The 24,865-nt window shown below is 41.9% G+C and overlaps 2 protein-coding genes across 2 annotated transcripts; one reads left to right on the top strand and one right to left on the bottom strand.

Annotated features, from left to right (window-relative positions):
- The first annotated feature begins 3,712 nt into the window (after nt 1-3,712).
- Nucleotides 3,713-11,885, top strand: LOC129835276 (cornifelin homolog). The gene is made up of 4 exons (XM_055900837.1): nt 3,713-3,838; nt 6,063-6,164; nt 8,342-8,493; nt 9,151-11,885. Exons 2-4 carry the CDS (start codon nt 6,065-6,067, stop codon nt 9,289-9,291), a joined length of 393 nt encoding a protein of 130 aa, XP_055756812.1. The 5' UTR covers nt 3,713-3,838; nt 6,063-6,064; the 3' UTR covers nt 9,292-11,885.
- A 304-nt stretch (nt 11,886-12,189) lies between these two features.
- On the bottom strand, nt 12,190-24,865 carry LOC129835275 (uncharacterized). The gene is made up of 8 exons (XM_055900836.1): nt 24,513-24,865; nt 24,147-24,292; nt 16,114-16,466; nt 15,669-15,734; nt 14,237-14,320; nt 13,564-13,979; nt 12,358-13,331; nt 12,190-12,258 (listed from the first exon to the last, which is right to left on the bottom strand). The coding sequence occupies exons 1-7, from the start codon at nt 24,638-24,640 to the stop codon at nt 13,124-13,126; spliced, it is 1,401 nt and encodes a 466-aa protein (XP_055756811.1). The 5' UTR covers nt 24,641-24,865; the 3' UTR covers nt 12,190-12,258; nt 12,358-13,123.

The following is a 24,865-nucleotide window of genomic DNA, read 5'->3' on the forward strand; positions in this document are numbered from 1 at the left end:
GTACCATATACCCACACATGTATAAAATCAGTAACGTACAGCAAACTTGTACACATTGTAAAATAGAAAATAGAAAACAGTATTCAGAACGTGACCTACCGGTACCCCTTGCATCACATTTTCATACTGGGAAGACCTGACGTTCGCGATCTCCCCCTATCTGCAAGCGGGGCCAATCACAACACCCCTTATTGTCATCAGAGTTGAACTAACCAATAAGAATGCTTGAACATTAAATACACATTTCTTTAGAGGCAAGTGGAAACATAACCAACCCTGTTACACCCACAAATTTTCTATAGGATTGAGGTCAGGGTTTTGTGATGGCCACTCCAATACCTTGACTTTGTTGTCCTTAAGCCATTTTGCCACAACATGCTTGGGGTCAATGTCCATTTGGAAGACCCATTTGCGACCAAGCTTTTACTTCCTGCCTGATGGCTTGAGATGTTGCTTCAATATATCCACACAATTTTCTTTCCTCATGATGCCATCTATTTTGTGAAGTGCACCAGCCCCTCCTGCAGCAAAGTACCCCCACAACATGATGCTGCCACCCCTGTGCTTCACAGTTGGGATGGTGTTCTTTGGCTTGCAAGCCTCCCCCTTTTTCCTCCAAACATAACGATGGTCATTATGGCCAAACAGTTCTATTTTCGTTTACATTTACATTTACATTTAAGTCATTTAGCAGACGCTCTTATCCAGAGCGACTTACAAATTGGTGCATTCACCTTATGACATCCAGTGGAACAGCCACTTTACAATAGTGCATCTAAATCTTTTAAGGGGGGGGGGGGGGGCAGAAGGATTGCTTTATCCTATCCTAGGTATTCCTTGAAGAGGTGGGGTTTCAGGTGTCTCCGGAAGGTGGTGATTGACTCCGCTGTCCTGGCGTCGTGAGGGAGTTTGTTCCACCATTGGGGTGCCAGAGCAGCGAACAGTTTTGACTGGGCTGAGCGGGAACTGTACTTCCTCAGTGGTAGGGAGGCGAGCAGGCCAGAGGTGGATGAACGCAGTGCCCTTGTTTGGGTGTAGGGCCTGATCAGAGCCTGAAGGTACTGAGGTGCCGTTCCCCTCACAGCTCCGTAGGCAAGCACCATGGTCTTGTAGCGGATGCGAGCTTCAACTGGAAGCCAGTGGAGAGAGCGGAGGAGCGGGGTGACGTGAGAGAACTTGGGAAGGTTGAACACCAGACGGGCTGCGGCGTTCTGGATGAGTTGTAGGGGTTTAATGGCACAGGCAGGGAGCCCAGCCAACAGCGAGTTGCAGTAATCCAGACGGGAGATGACAAGTGCCTGGATTAGGACCTGCGCCGCTTCCTGTGTGAGGCAGGGTCGTTTCATCAGACCAGAGGACATTTCTCCAAAAAGACCAATCCTTTCCCTTTATGTTTTGTGGAAAAACGTAGCACTGGCATTTGGACGTGAGCTAACTTTTGTGTCGAGGTCAGCTGTTGATGACTGGCTCTAACTAGCTATTGGCTGAAGTCATGTGTAACAAACCTTCTGCCATAAACAAATATAACTAGCTACCTTTCTTTGACTGTTTGTTAGCTAACTAGCTACAATATATACCAGCTTTAATACCACCATATAACTAGTTATCTACAGTAGCCTATAGGTTTGTTCTCATATACTTCTTATGACTTGCAGCATGTTGCAGCAGCAGCTGAGTTTCTCAAGCCCATTAGAACCGAGGTAAAGTCAGTTTCAGGTTGGATATTCAACGGATATTCACGCTTTCAAATCTCAATAGCTTTCAAACCACTTGAGCCACAGACTCCAAATAAGTGTCATGATGTTGTAAAAATTGCGCACAACATTGCACAGGTCTTATTTTGACAATTTGGACATTAACAAGCTTGCCAAAGCAAAATAAACATGTGGAAATGTAAGCAGCATTTTGTATTCCTAGTTGAATTGAAGCAAAGTACTAACTTTTTTTACATTCGAATTTCAATAGCTCCTTGGTCATGTGACCTACTGACTTCAACCAAGGTTCAGAATGTCCACTGACTACCCTTTTATATTGCACACCCTTTAGTTTGTCCATTTTCATCTCACTTGATTTTATAGTCATTTTTCTAACTTTCTAATTTCAATAACTCCGTGGTCATGTGACCTGCTGGACACAAGGTTCAGAATGTCCACTGAGTACCCTTCTATATTGCACACCCTTTAGTTAGTCCATTTTCATGGGCTGGGCTCGAGCCGCGGATGGTGGAGCAGTCGATCCGTCGCCCTCTTCTCGGAACAGTTGGAAGTTCGTTATGCGGCCCATCTCGCGGTCTTTCGTGCATGGCCGTGCAAGGGGCTGCGTCCGGGGGGTAGTCGGGGTGGTGTCAGTCGGCGGGCCGAAGGCGGATCAATATGGGGTTGGGTCTGGCGGTTATGTATTATTTCATAGTCTTGATGTCTTCACTCTTTGTTCTACAATGTAGAAAATAGAAAAAAATAAGAAAAACCCTTGAATGAGTAGGTGTGTTCAAACCTTTGACTCGTACTGTATGTGTTGTGATAATTGTGGGGGGTTTTCTACAACCTTTCATATGCCTTTCGACCGTGAAATACAGGCCTAAGGCCGAGACAATAGGAGGATAGTAGCAGAATTAATTCAACCACACCTTTGTTGTATCACTAAACTGGAGAGCAATATTTGTCCGGTGAAGTCCACAAAGCATTTTGCATGTAACAAACAGTTACATGACGTACAGCATGGTCAAGTAAGTTAATGTAGAACCACAGAGTTACCACAAGTCAGAAAGAAAACAGTAGCTGCCTCCACTATTCCAGCACCATTTCAACTACAAAATGTCAACATCATGTAATCACCTCTGCTTAGTCTAATACAGTGACAACTAAAAGATACGGAAAACAATTTAGTCCAATCAACGTAAGCTAAATATGATGTGGCTGTCCATGGTTTCTGATTTCTGTGTGTGCTCGCGTGTGTTTGTGCAAGTAGAAAAACATGTTTACTCACCCTACTTGTAGAGAAACGCCAATGCCAGCCTCCTTTCTTTCATGTTGACAAAACAGTCTATAAGTCTGTCATACAGTGCACGCTTTTATTTTTTGTTGTCCTAGGTTACCTGGCTAAAATGCTTGCCCGCTAGCCTAACTTCCTTTCATGGGCAACGTTAGCTAGTTAACATTAGCCTTCCTCATCTAGCTACATATTGAATTTACATCCTATCAGGCCAGGGGCACAACAATGTATGAATTAATGGTTGGATCAGAATCACCGTTATAATCGCAGTCACAGGACATGCTAGTGCTAGAGATACCCCGTATTAACTCTGAGTTTGGCAATACGGTACTTGAATATCACGCTCCACCAGTCATGGAAGGAATCGCAGAAAGAACTCCATTTAGATGTTTTGGTGCCTGTAAAACAGTTTAAATGCACATTACATTAACTTTTTATTATAAACTGTGATTGCTTTTTGTAGTGTGTGTTTTTCTTATAGAAGTTTATTTATTTTAATAGCTTTAATCTCCATCTTGTAAGTTTTATATTATTTTGTTTGGTTTTAAATTCTTATTGATTACTGTGTTGTTTTTATAGTTGTATCACAGGGCACAGCTGTAAAAGAGACTGTCTCAGCTTGTTCCCCTGTTTAAATAAAGGGTCATTAAATATATATATATATATATTTTAGCTTACGTTGATTGGACTAAACATTACTATTTCTGTAAAACGAAACTCCACCGAGGTCAACTTCCATTGTAGGTGTTTTAGGCTGCCTGCCGCCACATACCAAAGCAGCACAACCGTTGATCTCTGTGTTGCAACTTCTCTCTTCTCAGACTTTATAGTTAAGACGAATAGAAAGGTAAGATTATAAATTACATGTATCTGTAAAGCTAGTTGCCAATTGCTAAAAACATATACCGTCTTCAACTAACAGCACATTGCGGTTAAAACAGTCTCTTCGGTTCGTTTCAGTCTAGTCAATATTTTATTGTAGACGTTCATTACGATGATGGATCTTGTATGTAGTACTAACGTGACTTATTTGGCTATTTGATTTAATCGAATGAGGTGTGTTTATACTTACCCCACTAATAAGAAACCAGAACTACCCTGAATTAGAGAAACTTGAATGGTTAATTAGAAAATAAGTCTTCATGGTTGCAAATCGTATTTCAAAAGCACGGCAGATTCGACAGGATACGCGATATAATTGAAATTGCAGGTTTTGTTTTGTTTCCAATAGTCTTTCGTTTTCGTGAAAATTGATGTATACCGTATATGTAAACGTCAAAATATTATTATTTCCCTTTGCTATTGCAAATACAGTGTCTTGTAACCCGATGTGGCCTGGGCATCCTGAAGATTCAAGAAACTATAATAATTAAATCAATCAAAAGTAAGGTTCAATTAATATATCTGTCAGAAAGCAATGAGTATTTTGCATAGCCTATCGTTTCGTATAATTTTTTATGTGCATGTGGTGGGCCAGTTATCGTGTCTAGCAAGGTGACTGAACGGTATTGACTGTAAAATGTGGTATAATAAGGGAAGTATGATTTTATGTCATAGAAAAGTTGGTACTGCAGTCACATCAGAAAATCATCTTACAGATAGAGCAATCATGATGATTTTCAAAGTGAATCTTTGATATTATTCAATATTAATCTTCAACATTATTTGATACAGGCACAGGTCAATGTTTGCAGCAACAACAAAACATTTTTGGAAATGTTACAGCATGTATACTGAATAGAAAAAGTGTTGGTCCCATGTTTCATGAACGGAAATAAAAGATCGCCGAAATGTTTCATATGAACAAAAAGCGTATTTCTCTAAAATGTTGTGCACAAATTTGTTTACACCCCTGTTAGTGAGCATTTCTCCATTGCCAAGATAATCCATCCACCTGACTGGTGTGGCATATCAAGAAGCTGATTAAACATCACGATCATTACACAGGTGCACCTTGTGCTGGGGACAATTAAAGGCCACTAAAAAAGGTGCAGTTTTGTCACACAGCACAATGCCAGTTGTCTTAAGTTTTGAGGGAGCGTGCAATTGGCATGCTGACTGCAGGAATGTCCACCAGAGCTGTTGCCAGATAAATGATCATGAAATTCTCTACCATATGCCGTCATTATAGAGAATTTGGCAGTACGTCCAACAAGCCTCACAACCGCAGACCACGTGTAACCATGGCAGCCTAGGACCTCCACATCCGGCTTCTTCACCTGCGGGATTGTCTGAAACCATCCACCCAGACAGCTGATGAAAATGTGGGTTTGCACAACTGAAGAATTTCTGCACAAACGTCTCAGGGAAGCTCATCTGCATGCTCTTCGTCCTGACCAGGATCTTGACCTGACTGCAGTTTGGCGTCGTAACTAACTTCAGTATCTAAATGCTCACTGCCATGCTGGTGAAGTCTGCTCTTCACAGATTAACGTCGTTTTCAACTGTATCAGGCAGATGGCAGACCGCCTGCATGGCGACATGTGGGCGAACGGTTTGCTGACGTCAACGTTGTGAACAGAGTGCCCCAGGGTGGGGGTGGAGTTATGGTATGGGCAGGCATAAAACAAGTATGGATGTGTACGAAAGCGTGTTCCAGTTCCCGCTAATATCCAGTAACTTCGCACAGCCTCTGAAGAGGAGTGGGGCAACATTCCACAGGCCACAATCAACAGCCTGATCAACTCTATGCGAAGGAGATATGTCTTGTGACACGAGGCAAATAGTGGTCACACCAGATACGGACTGTTTTTTCCCCCACGCCCTTACCTTTTTCAAATCTGTATTCACAGTCATGTGAAATCCATAGATTAAGGCCTAATTCATTTATTTCAATTAAACTGATTTCCTTATTTGAACTGTAACTCAGTAAAATCGTAGAAATTGTTTCATGTTGCGTTTATATTTTTGTTCCGTGTAACTACTTCCTTTCATGGATTTAAAACCTCTTATCAGACCGATGTATTTCTCTCCCCACTAAATGTAATTCCTCCTCTTCCTCCCCCCTTTCTTCCTTCCCTCCCTCCTTCCCTTTCTCCCTACCTCCTCCTTTCTCCTTGGGTGTGGTGTAGCCATGGCTGTCCACCAGCAGCAGATCACCACTGTAACAACCACCCAGAGGTCGGGGGAATGGAGCACAGGACTGTGTGACTGCTGCTCTGACATGGGCACCTGTAAGTCATCATAGAGTCACTTACCTAATATGCTCATCTCAAAACCCAGAACCAGTTTTTATTTTGTAATGTATATATCTTTTTTTGTAATTTTTTTCCTCGGGCTCTTCTTTCCGAGTATATATTCGTTATATATTTAAATTAAAATCAGTCTGTCGTGACTAGAGACTAGTTTGAAGCATCTTGCACTTCATATACTTGAACTTAAAATCTCTGATTTACTGAGAGAATACTGTACCAAGAACCAGACATTTACCTGATACCCCCCGGACCCAGGGAACCGACCTCCCCAGGGAAATCAGCTAACTTCCTGCATTTGAAACACATTTAGCCATGGTGCAGAGAGAAACTGTAGTTTTATAATGCTATTCTACACTTATTGTCCTGAGGCTAAGAGAAAATGTTGCAGTTTTAAAGCTAAATTTCCTGCAAATCCATACTTGTTGCCATGTGTGTGTGTGGGGGGGGGGGGGGGGGGCAGTTTTATAGCTCATCTCATACTTTGCAAATCTTACATTTACCGGAAATATGTCATACTGAATTTTAGGGGATGGGAGGGTTTATGAGAAACGACCTCACTGGATAATGAAAAACAGAAAGCTGGAACCAAATGTGTGACGTCACATTCCAGTAACACAGTGGGGGCTGTGTTACTGGAATGTCAATAAACTGGTGAAATCAGATCCTTAAACGTTACAGGGAGGGATAGAGTTGGTTTTATCAGGACATTTTCTGCTAACATCCACAGTGAACAGGAGAGAAAGCTGAATTATTTTGAGGCCATCCCTGCCCATCCATTATCGTATACTTATTAGTCGGTTACCTTAAAAATAAAGAGTTCATCTTTGGTTGTTGAGAGCTCTCTAGAGACAGAAGGAGAGGGGCAGAGGGAGGAAGTTAGGAGAAATTCTCGACGGAGAGAAGGAAGAAAGATCGGGAGAGGAGAAATATGTGTTGAAAATGAGTTAATTTACATACATTTGTTTATAGTTTTACCCCTACTTTCACTCTATGATCAAACATTGTTTCATGACATTCTAATCTGTTGTATATGAACTATCAAGTGTTACATACTACAGTCGTGGCCAAAAGTTTTGAGAATGACACAAATATTATTTTTCACAAAGTCTGCTGCCTCAGTTTGTATGATGGCAATTTTCATATACTCCAGAATGTTATGGAGAGTGATCAGATGAATTGCAATTGCAAAAAACAAGGATATTGTTGCCAGTAAGATTGCACCTAAATCAACCATTTATCGGATCATCAAGAACTTCAAGGAGAGCGGTTTAATTGTTGTGATGAAGTATTCAGGGCACCCAAGAAAGTCCAGCAAGCGTCAGGACCGTCTCCTAAGGTTGATTCAGCTGTGGGATCGAGGCACCACCAGTACAGAGCTTGCTCAGGAATGGCAGCAGGCAGGTGTGAGTGCATCTGCACGCACAGTGAGGCGAAGACTTTTGGAGGATGGCCTACCATCAGTCCTGTGTCATGCCAACAGTAAAGCATCCTGAGACCATTCATGTATGGGGTTGCTTTTCAGCCAAGGGAGTGGGCTCACTCACAATTTTGCCTAAGAACACAGCCATGAATAAAGAATGGTACCAACACATCCTCCGAGAGCAACTTCTCCCAACCATCCAGGAACAGTTTGGTGACGAACAATGCATTTTCCAGCATGATGGAGCACCTTGCCATAAGGCAAAAGTGATAACTAAGTGGCTCGGGGAACAAAACATCGATATTTTGGGTCCATGGCCAGGAAACTCCCCAGATCTTAATCCCATTGAGAATGTGTGGTCAATCCTCAAATTGGGTGAACAAACAAAAACCCACAAATTCTGACAAACTCCAAGCATTGATTATGCAAGAATGGGCTGCCATCAGTCAGGATGTGGCCCAGAAGTTAATTGACAGCATGCCAAGGCGGATTGCAGAGGTCTTGAAAAAGAAGAGTCAACACTGCAAATATTGACTCTTTCATGTAATTGTCAATAAAAGCCTTTTACACTTGTAAAATGCTTGTAATTATACTTCAGTATTCCATAGTAACATCTGACAAAAATATCTAAAGACACTGAATCAGCAAACTTTTTGGAAATTAATATTTGTGTCATTCTCAAAACGTTTGGCCACGACTACGTTGACCTTCAATTGTGTGTGTATGTGTCTCCCAGGTTGTTGTGCGTTGTGGTGCTTCCCCTGTTTTCAGTGTCAGACCACCTCCCACTTCGGCTGGTGTCTCTGCATGCCCCTCCTGGACCCTTGTGCCTTTTTGGCTGTCTCCTGCTGCATGCGCTCCTCCATGAGAGAACGCTACGGCATCCAGGTAGGAGCCCTGCGAGAGGGTGGGGGTGCCGATCGGGGAGAGCAGGGAGGGGGAGGTGAGAGTGGAGACAGGGAGGGGATAGGTGGGTGGTGGTATCCACAGCACCCACATCCGTTGCTATCCACAACGTCTCTTACTTTCCTTTCTGAGGGGAAATGGTTTTGGAAACTACCAGATGTTTGAGGTGTGAATAAATATTATTGGTGCACTTTTTTTGTTTTTACAGCTTTTTCTTTTTTGTTGCATTCACATTCTCACATTCTACACCTATTTAACATACATGGCCTTGTTTTTTTACACACTTACATAGCGAAATACAGTTATTTGATGTACATGACATCTGGATAGATAGCACTTAAACACATCCGGTATACATTATACAGTATAGTGTTTTCAGTCTGTTATAGATCATGGGCTTTTAAACCCACCCCAATGCTGTTGTTCTTAGTGTTGTTATTGCCTTGATTACCCTTTAAAAATAACATTGAATATGGAATTAAACTCAACCTTTTCTCTCTCCTTTCCTGAACTTGTGCTACACCCCCTATTCTTCTCTCCACCTCTGTCCTCATCCCCTTTTAACTCTGTCCTGTTGACATGTTCTTGTCCTCTGCTTTCATTTTCTATCCATCTCTCCTTCCTTCTTCCCCCTCTCAGGGTTCGACGTGTGGAGACGTCGCATTGGTGTGTTGCTGCTACGTCTGTACCTGGTGCCAGATGGCCCGTGAGGTTAAGACGCAGACCACATCAGGCCCCCAACAGGTTCACGTGGTCACCCAACAAGTTCGCATGGCTTAGGACCCCAAAATGAGTGTAGGGACTAGATGGCCAGTCTAGAAGGGTCTTAACTGCTGAGCAAGTGCTTTACTTACTTTTTGTTCCTTATAATGTTTAAAGGTTAAGGATAGGGCTTACAGTTTGTGGTTGAAAAATTACACAATTTCATAATTTGTAGCATTGCCAAATAGTGATGGCCAAGAAAGAGGGCCATATCGGGATAGAATACCATTCCAGTCTATAGCAAACATATGTTGAATGTACTGCATACTTCAGATGTGTCTGTAGGAGAGACATTTTATATAATTTACTCATCTCATAGTAACCATTGAATGTTAATCTCAGGCTTTAAAGGTCCAGTGCAGTCAAAAACGGGATTTGTCTGTGTTTTATATATACACTGCTCAAAAAAATAAAGGGAACACTTAAACAACACAATGTAACTCCAAGTCAATCACACTTCTATGAAATCAAACTGCCCACTTAGGAAGCAACACTGATTGACAATAAATTTCACATGCTGTTGTGCAAATGGAATAGACAAAAGGTGGAAATTATAGGCAATTAGCAAGACACCCCTAAAAAAGGAGTGATTCTGCAGGTGGTGACCACAGACCACTTCTCAGTTCCTATGCTTCCTGGCTGATGTTTTGGTCACTTTTGAATGCTGGCGGTGCTCTCACTCTAGTGGTAGCATGAGACGGAGTCTACAACCCACACAAGTGGCTCAGGTAGTGCAGTTCATCCAGGATGGCACATCAATGCGATCTGTGGCCCTTTTAGTGTAAGAGCTGTGTAAAAAGACCGCCTGAAATGTGCCCCTGTTTTGGTAGGAGGGTTTTGGCCTTCCACGGTGACATCACCAGGCTGTAAATGAGTTAATAGACCAATAAGAAAGAGAGTTCCAAACCTCTCTGCCAAGAACAGCATATTGTCAGTTTTCCCCTCCTCACTTAAACCACACCCAGACAGTCCTAACAAAATCATTGCCTGAGAAATTGCTCTTTGCTAAGAAGATATTTTTGTATATTTTTACAATTTTAATTGAAAACAATCACAGTAAGGTACTTAATTGTTACCCAGAAATTATTTGATGTTGAAATAAAAATGGCTGCATTGGACCTTTTAAACATTTCTTTTACAGTTTAACATGTGGACTACTTGCCTTTCTTGCACACTTTCACTTGTCTTTTATGACTAGCCCTGACTTTGTTGATAGTTGCTCTACTGAGAAAAAGTTTGGTCTATTATGACTATTTGGTTGTCTTACCTAGCTACCTAAAGATGAGTACTCTAGATAAGTATTAACCTTTCTGAACCACCCATCCCGGATCCGGGATAAGTGTCATCAGCAACGCTGAATAGCATAGCGCCACAGTCAAATAATATTACTAGAAAATATTAATATTCATGAAATCACAAGTGCAATATTGCAAAACACAGCTTAGCCTTTTGTTAATCCACCTGTCGTCTCAGATTTTGAAATTATGCTTTACAGCGAAAGCAATACAAGTGTTTGTGTAAGTTTATCGATCGCTCGACAAAACATTAAGTACACTTAGCATCAGGTAACTTGGTCACGAAAATCAGAAAAGCAATCAAATTAATCGTTTACCTTTGATGATCTTCGGATGTTTTCACTCACAAGACTCCCAGTTAGACAACAAATGTTCCTTTTGTTCCATAAAGATATTTTTATATCAAAATACCTCCATTCGTTTCGCGCGTTATGCTGAGAAATCTACAGGAAAAAGCGTTCACGACAACGCAGACAAAAATTCCAGATAATGTCCACAGAAACATGTCAAACGTTTTTTATAATCAATCCTCAGGTTGTTTTTCAAATATCTATTCGATAATATATCAACCGGGAGTGTTGGTTTTTCACTAGGACCGGGAGTAACAATGGCCGCCTTTCTCTGTTGCGCACAACTCACTCTGAGAGCCCCCACCTATCCACTTACGCAATGTGATCGTTCTCGCTCATTTTCAAAATAAAAGCCTGAAACTATGTCTAAAGGCTGTTGACACCTTAGGGAAGCCATAGAAAAAGAAATCTGGTTGATATCCCTTTAAATGGGTAATAGGGATGCATAAGAACAGAGAGGTTTCAAAAACAGAGGCACTACCTGATTGGATTTTCCTCAGGTTTTAGCCTGCAATATCAGTTCTGTTAAACTCACAGACAAAATTTTGACAGTTTTGGAAACTTTAGTGTTTTCTATCCTAATCTGACAATTATATGCATATTCTAGTTTCGGGGGCTGAGAAATAGGCAGTTTCAAATGGGTACGTTTTAAAGCCAAAAACGAAAATACTGCCCCCTACACTTAATTAAGTGACTAAAATGTACTGTAAATGTAAAATGCTTGAACCATGATTCAAATGGCAACAACATTTCAAATTGAATGTTATATATAAATGATAATTTATGCCATTTAGCAGACATGCGTGCATAAATATAACGTACCAGTGGTCCCGGGAATCGAACCCATTATCCTCTTCCAAATGAGCTCCAGCGGAACACTGTTTTCTCTGTTGCTTTGTCCTTGATTTCACCTGCTTGTTCAATAAGTGTTTTTAAATAAAGCATTTACACGTCTTACCTTTACAAAGTTGTTAAAATTAGTATTGGTGATCCTTTTGTGTGTGCGTGTGTGTGTGTTACCGTCAACAGTGTCCCACAAGATGTTCAGTACATTTATGACATTTATCCGTGACTGGACTCCAAAGAGGTCTATGTGTACTGTATCATAAAGCAGCATATAGTGAATGACTTACCTGTTTCCCTTTTTGAAAAAGTTAAAGATTAACATAAGTTAATGTGCAGTTAAGTTGAACTCTTGAGAATGTAAAAAAAAAAGAAGATTTCCAGATAAACGTTTTATTTCAACGGTTTCAATCAAGACAATACTATATGTTCGCTCTCATTCTTCTTTGCTCTCTCCATCCATTGTCTTGGAAGTGCAGCACTGGCACAGTAGGGAGCTACACAAACACAAGTATTTAGTATCAGATCACAGAAAATGGTGCATGCAACAGTCGTACCAATAGGTAACACACACAGACACACTCACTCCTTCCTACCTGTTGGGTGTCAGCTTGGTAGAGGCAGAGCGGACCAGAGTTCCTACTGCTCCCAGCCCCTCCAATTGAAGCCCCACTTTACCGAACACAGCAACTGCCTGTCGAGTCCTGACACACAAACACACACACACACACACACACACACACACACACCTCACCCCAGAGCCCACTTCTGCTACTTGCTATTACTCCTACTATTACTTGTTATTGTTGACTTGACTCTTCATTGTTATTATTGATAATTGATTAATGTACTTCTTTGTTGAGGGTGCTAACACGTAAGCATTTCACTGCACCTTTTATCCATGCTATAAACTGTGATTGTGACGAATAAATGTGATTTGATTTTAGCCAAATGTTTCACCAAACAAGCCTTTTGTTTTCAGCATCATATTCAGCGACCACCATTTCATTTGGTTGCATAAAGAAACACTAATACAATAGTGATAAGACTTGAGGAAATGTGGTTGTTTTCTTTTAGCTACCAGTCCTCTGCGATGGTTCAGAGAGGATGATAATAATCGAAAAGGGCAAATAAGAACAGACTCGTCTCAAAATGTCTGCTGACTTCTCTTTCTTCCTCCGAAGCCTCTCCCTGGAGGCCTCAGGTGACCCCTTTTTACCATACCGTTCCCTCGCTTTCCTTCCCTTTGCTCTCATTTCTCATCACTCTCCTCTTTTTACACCCCCCCCCCCTTCAATCCCCATCTCTAACACATTTCCAACTGTCCAGATCTTCTCTCGCTCCTCCACTCTCCCCCCCCACTCACATCTCAGTGACATTGTTGGATTGCTGTCTGATAGCTTCCAGCTGTGTGCCGACGTCACTCTGCTTCTGTCTGTCGTGTCTGTCTCTCCGCCAGTGGGACACCAGGGTACCCATGTCCTTCTGGAAGGCCCTCAGCAACCCCAGGGTCTCCCGGTGCTCTTGGCGCCCCTCCTCATAGGCCACGCGCAGGTGCTCGACGTCCATCCTATAGGGGGTTAGAGGTTAGGGGGGAGAAGGCCACATACTGTAAATCAATCTTTTTCATGAAACTGGTGTTTTTTTGGTTTGCTGAATATGGTGAAAGGAAATGTAAATGTGCTTCTGTGTCTGTTTGTCTTTGTGACTTTGAGATTCTGTATGTAATGAAAAGCGCTGTATAAAATACATCTATTATTATTATTATTCTGACTGGCTGCCTGCATCTATACTGCCAACACCTCAGGTCAGTGATGGCATGGAGGGCTGCTGCCCTCTCCTTCCCCCGCTGGGCACAGCTGGTCAGGGTGGCGGTTCCAGGGCTGGTGGTCCTGGGGCAGCAGTGGCCCTGGGTCAGGGTGGCGTTGGCCTCAGTCAGGCAAGTCTCGGATGGGCGGCGCGCCACGGCACGGTGAGCCAGGCAGTGGTGGTGTGTACACTGGGACAGGTTGGAGGGCACCTGGTTCACCTGGGAGGTGGAATGGATCTTGGTGGGGGCGTCTGCTGGCAGGAGAGGGTTGGCGGAGTGGAAGAGGGAGTGAGAGGGGCGGTGGTGGGTAGTGGAGAGGAGGTGGTGAGTGGTCGGTATTGGGGTTGGGTCCAGGGCTTCGTTGCTCTGAGCCTCCACCAGGCGTTTCAGAAGAGTCCGCAGTGTTTCCTGAAAATAACGTACAAACCTGAAAATCTAGTATAGAATGAATTCATTTAGCTACAGCAGAAAAACTTATGTTAAAGGAGCATTCCATGTACAGTATTCTGTATCTATTTGGAATTTGTCTCCAGCATGGCATATTTAGCAACATATTTATTCCTCAGTCATGAGAAAGCTATCAACGCTAAAAACACTTCATCCCTCTTCACATTTGCCATGGTCTCCCTCTCTCACTCCTCCCTTTTCCCACCTCCTTCTTTCACCTGGACTGTGACCACACTGCAATGAATTAGCTCCATTTTCCATTTGACACTGTCGCTCTCTCTCTCCACTCCCCTGCACTCCTCCTATGAGAAATGGAGGGAAGGATGTTAACTATTATTTGCATCCGGGAAAGACCTGGCAAGATGCCAGCACTACGAGCTGACAGAGGAGTTAGTAGCGAACCCACATCTCCACACACATCTGTTGAGGTTAAAGGTTCACTGCAGCCATATTCATGTCAATATCAAAGATTTTCTGGGTAAGAATTAAGTACCGTACTTTGATTGTTTAATTAAAATGGTCAAAAAGGAAACAAAAATAGATTCTTATCAAAAAGCTATTTCTCAAGATAGCACTGTCTGGGAGTGGCCTGAGTGAGGGACCTAATTGGAGGAGCCTAATGGGTGGGATATGTAACCTGAAAACGAACTATTATTGTCAGAGACGAGGGCAAACTCTTTATTGGTCTAATAACTTATATCGTCTGGCAATGTCGTCTGCCGGTCCAAAAACCCCACCTGTGCAAACAAGCTAAAATTTCAGTCTTTTCAAACAGCTCTAAGACCAAAATGACATTATCATAATTTTCACATTTTACAATATTATTCCAACTTCATAGTGTGGAAATATATACTGAATGTACAAAACATCAGGACCACATTGTTAATATTGAGTTGCACCCCCTTTTTCCCTCAGAACAGCCTCAATTCTTCGGGGCATGGACTCTACAAGGTGTCGAAAGCGTTCCACAGGGAGGCTGGCCCATGTTGACTCCAATGCTTCCCACAGTTGTGCCAAGTTGGCTGGATGTCCTTTGGGTGGTGGACCATTCTTGATATACATGGGAAACAGAGTTGCAGTTCTTGACATAGTTATTAAACTGGTGTGCCTGGCACCTACTACCATACCCCGTTCAAAAGCACAGAAACACACACCCAATCCATGTCTTAATTGTCTCAAGGCTTAAAAATCCTTCTTTAACCTGTCTCCTTCCCTTCATTGACACTGATTGAAGTGGATAAGGGATCATAGCTTTCACCTGGATTCACCTGGTCAGTCTATGTCATGGAAAGAGCAAGTGTTTTTAACGTTTTGTACACTCAGTGTACAGTATATAAAACACAGGAAAAACATATTTTTGACTGCAATGACCATTAAAAAATCTGAACATTTTCTGAGAAGGAACTTGACAGATTTTATTGTTCACACCAGACCTGAGTTCAAATAGTATCTGCTATCGTAAAGAAACGTTAACTGCAATTGATTGAGCTTGCCCGGCACAATAGAACCAACGGAATAGTCCAAAATGTGCAGAACCCGCCCATCTGACACTCCGGACAGGCTCTATCAGATGCTCAAAGTATTTTAAAGAAAACCCAATACTACTTGAACCCAGCCCACAGTTTTAGTTGCTTTCTGTCTGTTACTTACCTCTAGTTCATACAGACAGTGGGTGATCTCAGAGGGCACTAGCCTCTTGGGTAAACTATGGAATTCCTGCAGGGACAAAAGCCATAGAAAATACAGAAACAAACAAGACAAAAGTTTCTTATAATGCTGCAGAATCTAAAGCCAGGGGAACCACAATAGTATTCAAAGCCTTGCCACATATTTTTCACTTCCTGGGTGGTGGATGTAACCATTGGAAATGTAAAAACACAATAGTTTCAGCATCGAAATTGCGCATTCAAACAACCTTAATGATAACAGTGGGTTTTCTTTTAAGTTAAGTACTTTTACAAGGGACTCATTGAAAAACATTGAATGGGAATAACTTGTGTAACTCTCACCCCATCCTCCATCAATATGTACCATCCACATGTCTCCCAATATGTTAAAGAAAACAACCCCAAACATCAGTTCTACATTGCCTGACCTGTAGGTACTTTGATGGGCTCTCAGTTGAAGTCCCCTCCACATCATGTCTCTTTTTCCTTTTCTCTTGACTTGCTTTGAGGTTTACCACCATTAACCCTTCCTCCTCCTCTTCCTCATCGATGGACTCAAGGGACCCCAAATCCTCATCATCCTCAGGGTGCAACTCGTTGGCGCTGTCCCTGGCGTCCTGCCAGTTCTCCTCGTGCTCCGTGCCCAAACTCTTTTTTCCGTCGCTGCACTTCCCCTCCCCACCTGCAGGCAGCGCTATGTCCTCCAGGGAGAGCCGGCTGCTGTGGGAGCTCCTGGGGTTCAGGGTGGTGTCACTGGTAGGCTGGAGCTCCACTCTAGAGTCTGATAGAGAAGGGGAAAGGTAGTCTATTATGTTTCATGGGCCAAATCTGGTTTTGAACAAAAGCCTCCACACTGCGGCTCTTCAGGACTGGAGTTGTCCACCTTGATTTAAACTTTCAATAATGTCCAAATCTCAAATGACACCCTATTACTTTAGTAGTGCACTACTTTGAAGACAAGAGGCTCTGGTCAGTAGTGCACTATATAGGGAAAAGGATGTCATGGTTTTAGATGACATGGGTTAAAGTGTAAACCAGGGAGGACAAATTTGATCCTGATGAGTTGTGGTACACAGCATGTGGGGAACTGGAAAATACTAGCAGAAACATGACAAGGCTATAGGCAATTGCATGCATGCACGCACGCACTTAGGCCTGCACACACACACACACACACACAAATAGACATGCCACCCTGGGTCCTCTCCAAATACTACCACTTCACCATCGAGAGTATCCTGACTGGTTGCATTACGGCCCGGTACCATGATTTAAACCACATGGAACCTTGCACATGACTGACTGACATGAAAAGATGTTTGCTGGCACCTCATTTTTAATTGTATTTTTTTATCACGGATAATTACAAAAAAATACTCTGAACATAAACGTATCCAGAAAATTGCACATATCCGTTATGATACTCGTTTTGTCCGACTACTCGGCACACCCCTAATAAGGTCTGATACCAACAGGCTCGTCTCTGCTTCAAGCCATCTGCTGAACACTTGAACTGGACTGACCACCTGCTCTGATTCTCTACACCTTAGCGCAGATGCATTTGCTCACACACACACTCCCACACAGACATCAGGGTTCTCCCCAAAGAATATAAGAGATAGTGGTGAGCGGGTCAACGGTTTGTTCACCCGCTCCCGCACACACAATTGCTAATAACCCATCTTCAACCGCCTGACTATATGTGATAAAGTAAAAATCTGAAGCCCGCACCCGACTCTAACCCGCAAAATATAGAAAATGAGCTGTAGGCTACAGCCAGAGACAGTGGAATTATTTTTTGACCGGGGTTGCAGGATTATTTTGTTGTTGCCTAATTTAGATATCTTTCTGCTTATAATTTCCAATACTTTGGCCAGCTACTTGTTAGTCAAGTTGTCTGTAATTAGATACATGCAGCTTCTCCTCAGTCATTATACAGTATGTTGCACTAGAAGACTAAATAAACCATTGCTCACCAGAAGAATGTCATAAATGGTCGAACGAATGCTTCAATCTAGTTGACATCAGTAAAGTTCTCTATCATCTCTGCTTTTTTGTGTGAAGCAAATACATTTAGGGACCAGGAAGAAAATGCAATAACAGAAAAACAAAGAAATAAGAAAGATTTTCTGTGCAAAATTTCCAAATGAAATCAGTGAGACTGGTTGTAAGGAAATAGAAAGCTGTGAAAACGGCCCAACATGTTTGTGATCAGATTTCAGCTTGGATTCATATTTTATGTGGTTGATATAGGCCTACTATCAGATTGTATGATGCTGATAAAGATATCACCTCTACAGATGGTCCCTACCTGCCATTCACATTCTTTCAAGATGCTGAATGAAAGAAATAATGTACATTTGGTGTTTAATTTTACTGCAAGAAATTCTGCAGGAGTTAATATTAAGACTATGTGAGAGGTTATAGACCTACAGTCAGTGTCCAATCTGAACAGTAGGCTACAGTTCCCTTGACATAGGCCTATTTGAAGTCCTAATCTTGTGACTGTCAAATGTGTATAGTGCCTCACAATCATCACAAACAACATCGCACTGCTATCACCCCCTTTAACCACTTCACCAAATCTTTCCCAAACAGGACTTTTCTGGCCCTCTTCTTTTTTTTCCAACTCTTCATTACACAGCTTTTCTCTTATTGTATTAAACTCCGACAGTGGCCTTTTTTCCTCTGTGGATCTACATTAACCTTTTCTGGATGTTCCCAAAAGCATTTTTGCGATTGGCATGTAGGCTAACAAAAATAGCCTATTACGTAGCCTATATATATTTTTTTTAAAGTGCATGCAACTGCCACCCAAACTGGCCTAAAATATAGCCCTTTATAATGTCCACTTACAGTGCATTTGGAAAGATTTCAGACCCCTTGACTTTTTCCACATTTTGTGACATTACAGCCTTATTCTAAAATGGATTAAATAAAACAATTTCCTCAGCAATCTACACACAATAACCCATAATGATAAAGTGAAAACAGTTTAGACATTTTTGTTAATGTATTAAAAATTAAAAACAGAAATGCCTTATTTACATAAGAATTCAGACCCTTTGCTATGCGACTCGAAATTGAGCTCAGGTGCATCCTGTTTCCATTGATCATCCTTGAGATGTTTCTACAACTTCATTGGAGTCCACTTGTGGTAAATTCAATTGATTGGACATGATTTGGAAAGGCACACACCTGTCTATATAAGGTCCCATAGTTGACTGTGCATGTCAGAGGAAAAACCAAGCCATGAGGTTGAAGGAATTGTCCGTAGAGCTCCGAGACAGGATTGTGTCAAAGCACAGATCTGGGAATGGGTACCAATACATTTCTGCAACATTGAAGGTCCCTAAGAACACAGTGGCCTCCATCATTCTTAAATAGAAGAAGTTTGGAACCACCAAGACTCTTCCTAGAGCTAGCAGCCTGGCAAAACTGAGCAATCGGGGGAGAAGGGCCTTGGTCAGGGCGGTGACCAAGAACCCGATGGTCACTCTGACAGGGCTCTAGAGTTCCTCTGTGGAGATGGGAGAACCTTCCAGAAGGACAACCATCTCTGCAGCGCTCCACCAATTAGGCCTTTATGGTAGAGTGGCCAGACGGAAGCCACTTCTCAGTAAAAGGCACATGACAGCCCTCTTGGAGTTTGCCAAAAGGCACCTAAAGACTCTTAGACTATGAGAAAAAAGATTCTCTGGTCTGATGAAACCAAGATTGAACTCTTTGGCCTGAATACCAAGCGTCACATCTGGAGGAAACCTGGCAACATCCCTACGTTGAAGCATGGTGGTGGCAGCATCACGCTGTGGGGATGTTTTTACTTGACACATTGGAAAGAATTAACAAAAGAATTGAGCAAACTAGAATGCTGTTTGGCCCTAAACAGAGAGTACACAGTGGCCAACAGGACAACGACCTTAAGCACACAGCCAAGACAACGCAGGAGTGTCTTCGGGACAAGTCTCTGAATGTGCTTGAGTGACCCAGCCAGAGCCCGGACTTGAACCTGATCGAACATCTCTGGAGAGACCTGAAAATAGCTGTGCAGCAACACTCCCCATCAACCTGAATGGGAGAAACTCCCCAAATACAGGTGTGCCAAGCTTGTAGCATCATACCCAAAACGACTTGAGGCTGTAATCGCTGCCAAAGGTGTTTCAACAAACTATTGAGTAAAGGGTCTGAATACCTATGTAAATGTGATATTTCTGTTATTAAATTTTTTATACAGAAATCTATACAAAAATCTAAAAAACGATTTTTGCTTTGTCATTATGGGGTATTGTGTGTAGATTAATGAGGGGGAAATGATTTCATCAATTTTAGAATAAGGCTGTAACCTAACAAAATGTGGAAAAAGTCGAGGGGTCTGAATACTTTCAGAAGGGACTGTATGTACATAGGATGCCGTATATAGCATTTTAACATATTAAAACAAGAGATAAATCCTATTTGTCCAGCCTTTGCTGCTAGCAGATGTGCATAATATCCTGTGACCATAATCAAAAAGTTTTTAATAACTCCATATGACAAAAACATAGTTAGGTTGTTATAACATTTAAACTTAAAACATGTATTTTATTTTTTGCACACACACACATTCATGCTGCACACAGATCACAACTGATGCTATCAGACTCCTATTATGATAGCTAAATATTGAACAATGTAAACACTTGCACCCCAATCCTCCCTCCCCCAAACATTGGACTATAAATTGTGCCTTCCTCTGTCACGTTCCTGACCTGTTTTTCCTTGTATTTATTTAGTTGGTCAGGGCGTGAGTTGGGGTGGGTTGTCTATGTGTTATTTTCTATGTTGGGGTTTTGTGTTCGGCCTGGTATGATTCTCAATCAGAGGCAGCTGTCAATCGTTGTCCCTGATTGAGAATCATACTAAGGCAGCCGGGGTTCACGTGTGTGTTTGTGGGTGTTTGTATCTCGTGTCAGTGATCGTGTTCGTGCCACACGGGACTGTTTTCGGTTTTGTCACGTTTGTTGTTTTTTTTGTATTTGGAAGTGTTCAGTTTCGTTTTGATTAAATCAATATGAGCACTAACAACTCTGCGTTTTGGTCCGACCCTTACTCCTTCTCCTCATCCGATGAGGAGGAATTAGACAGCCGTTACATCCTCTATTATACTTATGCTAAAATATAAACTCTATTCTACTGAGCCATTTACTTTGTGTTTGTATTCTTATCTTTTATTATTTGTTATTGTTGTTGCATTGTCGAGAAGGAACCTGCAAGTAAGCATTTTGTTGGAAGCCTATTCCGTACATATGACTATTGAAACCTGAAACACATAGATGCTCAAGAGCTTTGAACTTGGGTGCACCCTTTCCACGCCTTTTTCCTGTGTAGGTTGTGTAAAATGGGTGTGTTGTGTCTTCCACTTTCCTTTCTCATGAAATTAGTCAATTTGAGGGAGAGGGTGAGAGAGAGACAGAGGGAGAGAGAAGGGAGTGATTGAGAGAGCGGGAAAGCAGGGGAGGGAGATAGAAGTGTCACGAAAACTCCCTCTCCTGCCTCTAGGTCATCAGGCTGCTGATTATCACGCACAACTGTCACCATCGTCTCTTTCTTCTCGCATCTATGCACTCTCCTCCTCACACCTTTTCCCTTTGTTTGTGGACTTAAATGCACAATACATCAGCTGTATGTGATCAGGTGAAAAAAATACTTTCCAACCCTAACCATATAACTGCTACAGACAGCCTACATTGTTGTCACCATATTAGCTAAAGTAACGTCATAGTTGACATAGCTAATAGAATGAATTCGTTAGTAAACCCGCTACAATCATGCAGTAACTTTACAGTGTATAGTCAGTTAGCAGTTTAACAGTTAAACGGGCCCTGGTGGCAATAAATTAGTAAAACCAAATGCTTACCTTGACTTGAAAGAGTTCCAGTGTTGTGTTGGATAGTCATAGCCAGCTATCTAACATAGCATCCCTCTGTTTGAGCAGGGTGTTTGAGTAACTAAACTAGCTAGTTGCATTTGCTAGCTAAGTGCAACTGAAAGTGAAAAAGAGGATGAAATCTCTATCTCTTGCTTCTCCTTCATTTTTCAATAAATACATTTGTTAAAAACTGTTCAACTATTGTTTTTCTCTTTAAGTCAACTACTCACCACATTTTATGCACTGCAGTGCAAGCTAGCTGTAGCTTATGGTGCTGCTACCCTACAGAGTGCTGTTGAGGCTACTGTAGACCTTCATTGCAAAACAGTGTGTTTTAATAAATTATTTGTTGACGTGAATATATTTAGTTTAGTTTTATCTAAAAAGGATAACTTAAATGTTTTACAATCTTTATTTTTATTAAATTCACCGAGGAGGATGTTCCTCCTCATCCTCCTCTGGAACATCCTCCTCTGAGGAGCCTCCACTGAAGCCTGCACATTACTGCGAACCAAACTGGCCATTGTTTTATTAGAAAAAACATGACCCTTTATAATGTCCACTTATGCACATAAGATGCTGTATATAGCATTTTAACATATCAAAACAAGAGATAAATAAAATGTGTTCAGCCTTTGCTGTTAGCAGATGTGCATAATATCCTGAGACCATAATAAAATAACAAAAACGTAGTTAGGTTGTTGTAACATTTAAACATAAAACATTATTATTTTTTTGCATTTCATGGATCACCAGTGTGGCTCAATGCAGCATTGCTGTATGGTGCACTCAAAATGTCTTGTAGGCCTAGTTGAGTAGCCAGCCTAGGCCACTGCTCAAATGTTGGTATAGGCCTACACATTTTCCTTTTGCAAGTTTTTGTTGTTATTGCAGGTTTTGTTTTTGGGTTATTCATTGTCAAGCTTTAGAAACCAAAGGTAGACTGCTACATTTTAGTAGCCTAGCTAGTAATGTGGCACATGTCCTTACACTTTCCCTCCGCTGCACATTATGGGACACAGGAAAGTAGCGCGATTGAAGTTGAATTCACCGATACAAGCGCCTCAGGCTGTAATTTCATAAAGTAGATGACATAGCAGTTGACTCATTTATACTCGCTTGTGTGTCCTATTGTCCTAGCAATTTATAACCGAGATTACATTTTTTGTAGGCTACAGCAATGACCCGTTGGACCCGAAACTTGGCATTGACATTTAGCCTACAACACTTTTAAAACGTTCAGTCTGGTAGATTTGTTCAGTGCCATTAGTGATGATATAATACAGTGCACTGCCTGGCTGGTGTGTGGGTGTGTGGTTGTCTGGGAGGAGCTGTGTGTGTGTTCCCAGTGGCAGATAGTTATAGGCGACATGGACAGACACCCAGGGAGGCAACATGCCAGGGGCGGCACGAAGCGCCCACACCAGCATTTTTGGGAATGGTGACATTTGCGGGATCGGTTTGCTATCTCTCATTTACACATCACGTCAACGATATCATGTGACCATGTGGGACTGTGGGTTAATTAACCTTGTCGGAGTGGGGTGGGAGGGTTCGCCCAGGGAGCCATACAAGCCACTACTGTGTGTGCCAATGTACTGCCGTTTGGCGTGCAGCACATTAGCAGCAAGGTTGTGTCATAGTGTCATTATATTTGGGGTGTGGTGCGGTCACGATATAGTGATTGTAAAACAATTGGGTTCCCAAGAAATTCTGGCAGAAAAAAATGGGGTCCCCTCTGAAAAAGTTTGAATAGCACTGATATAAGGCAAGTTTTTGCTATAGATTGCAGGTAATGGCAGTTACAGCTGTTAAAAAATGCTAAAATCCCACCACACTCAGCAGCACCAACTTGTTAAAAAATCTCCAGACTCTTATTAAGATTGATAAATACTGCGCAATTTAAACAATTGCCCCCCAATCCCCCCTCCCCCAAAACACGAGTAAATATTGGACTATAAATTGTGCCTTCCTGTATTATACTTATGCTAAAATATAAACTCTATTCTACTGAGCCATTTACTTTATGTTCCTATTCTTATCTTTTATTATTTCTTGTTGTTGATGCATCGAGAAGCATTATCCCGCACATATGACTTATGAAACTTAAAACACACAAATGCTCAAGGGCTTTGAATTTGAGTGCACTTCTAGAAATTCTTAAACCCGTTCCTCACCTATTTCCTGTATAAATTGGGTGTGTTGTATCTTTCACTTTCTTTTGTCATGAAATTAGTAAGTGTTTGGAGAAGGTGGGGGAGGGGAAGTGGGAGTGACAGAGACAGAGAGAGAGAGAGACATTACTGAGGATTTTTTCTGTAAGAAATGCAAGACAGAAAGGGAGTGTCCCATAAAGTTACACGTGGGGTTTTAAGGTGAAAGGAGAAGTGTGTGTAAGAAACTGGGCATCCATCCACAGCAAGAAGTAAAGAAGAGAAAGAGACCCCAGGACGAGTAGCATCCTAATAAAATAAAAAATACAAATACAGAGAGAGAGAGAGCGAGACAGAGAGAGAGAGAGAATATAAATCAATGGCTGTGGTTGGTCCATACCTGAGTGTAGCGATAGCACCCTCTCCAGGCTGTCCAGGGAAAGTGCACTGTGTGCTGAATGCGGATGCGCATTGGTGAGCAGGTCCGTGGAGGCGAAAGAGCGGCGGATTCCTAAACTCAAATGGTGTGACTGAATTTGACCAATTCTGATTTACACACACAACAGACAGCACAGAGAGAGGGAGAGGGATTGAAACATTTTCACATTCAAGGAATCATTTTTAAAAATGCATCTCGGTTTTGCTATCAGTCATCTTCCTATCAATAAACTACAAGTAGCAGGCCTGGATGCCAAGGTATGCACTTGATGGAAATCACAGATTATCCGAATATCATTGGATCTGGCTATAAAATAAACATTCTTACCGAAGAGATGGTGGTGATTTATGGTCTGGAAAGCGTATCTCTTGAGCACCTGTCGATAGAGCCTTGTCGCTGGCCTGTCTCAACTCCCGAGACATATAGATGGTGGTGCATTTTGATTGGTCCGACATTCTCTTTTCCTAAATTCTCCGATGATACTCAGAGGATAGAGAGGAACAGGAAACCGGATCTACACATCTATATAATCGGCCTTTGAATGTAACTGTAACCAGCCATTCTAGAAATGTTATCACAAGACAGAGAACTTAACTTCACGATGCTATGTGATCTCATAATGTAACTTCGATGCAAATGTGAGCTCACCAAAGAATTGAACTATGCAACAATACATGACG

The sequence above is a fragment of the Salvelinus fontinalis genome, chromosome 36 (assembly GCF_029448725.1).
Source record: "Salvelinus fontinalis isolate EN_2023a chromosome 36, ASM2944872v1, whole genome shotgun sequence".
Lineage (NCBI taxonomy): Eukaryota > Metazoa > Chordata > Actinopteri > Salmoniformes > Salmonidae > Salvelinus > Salvelinus fontinalis.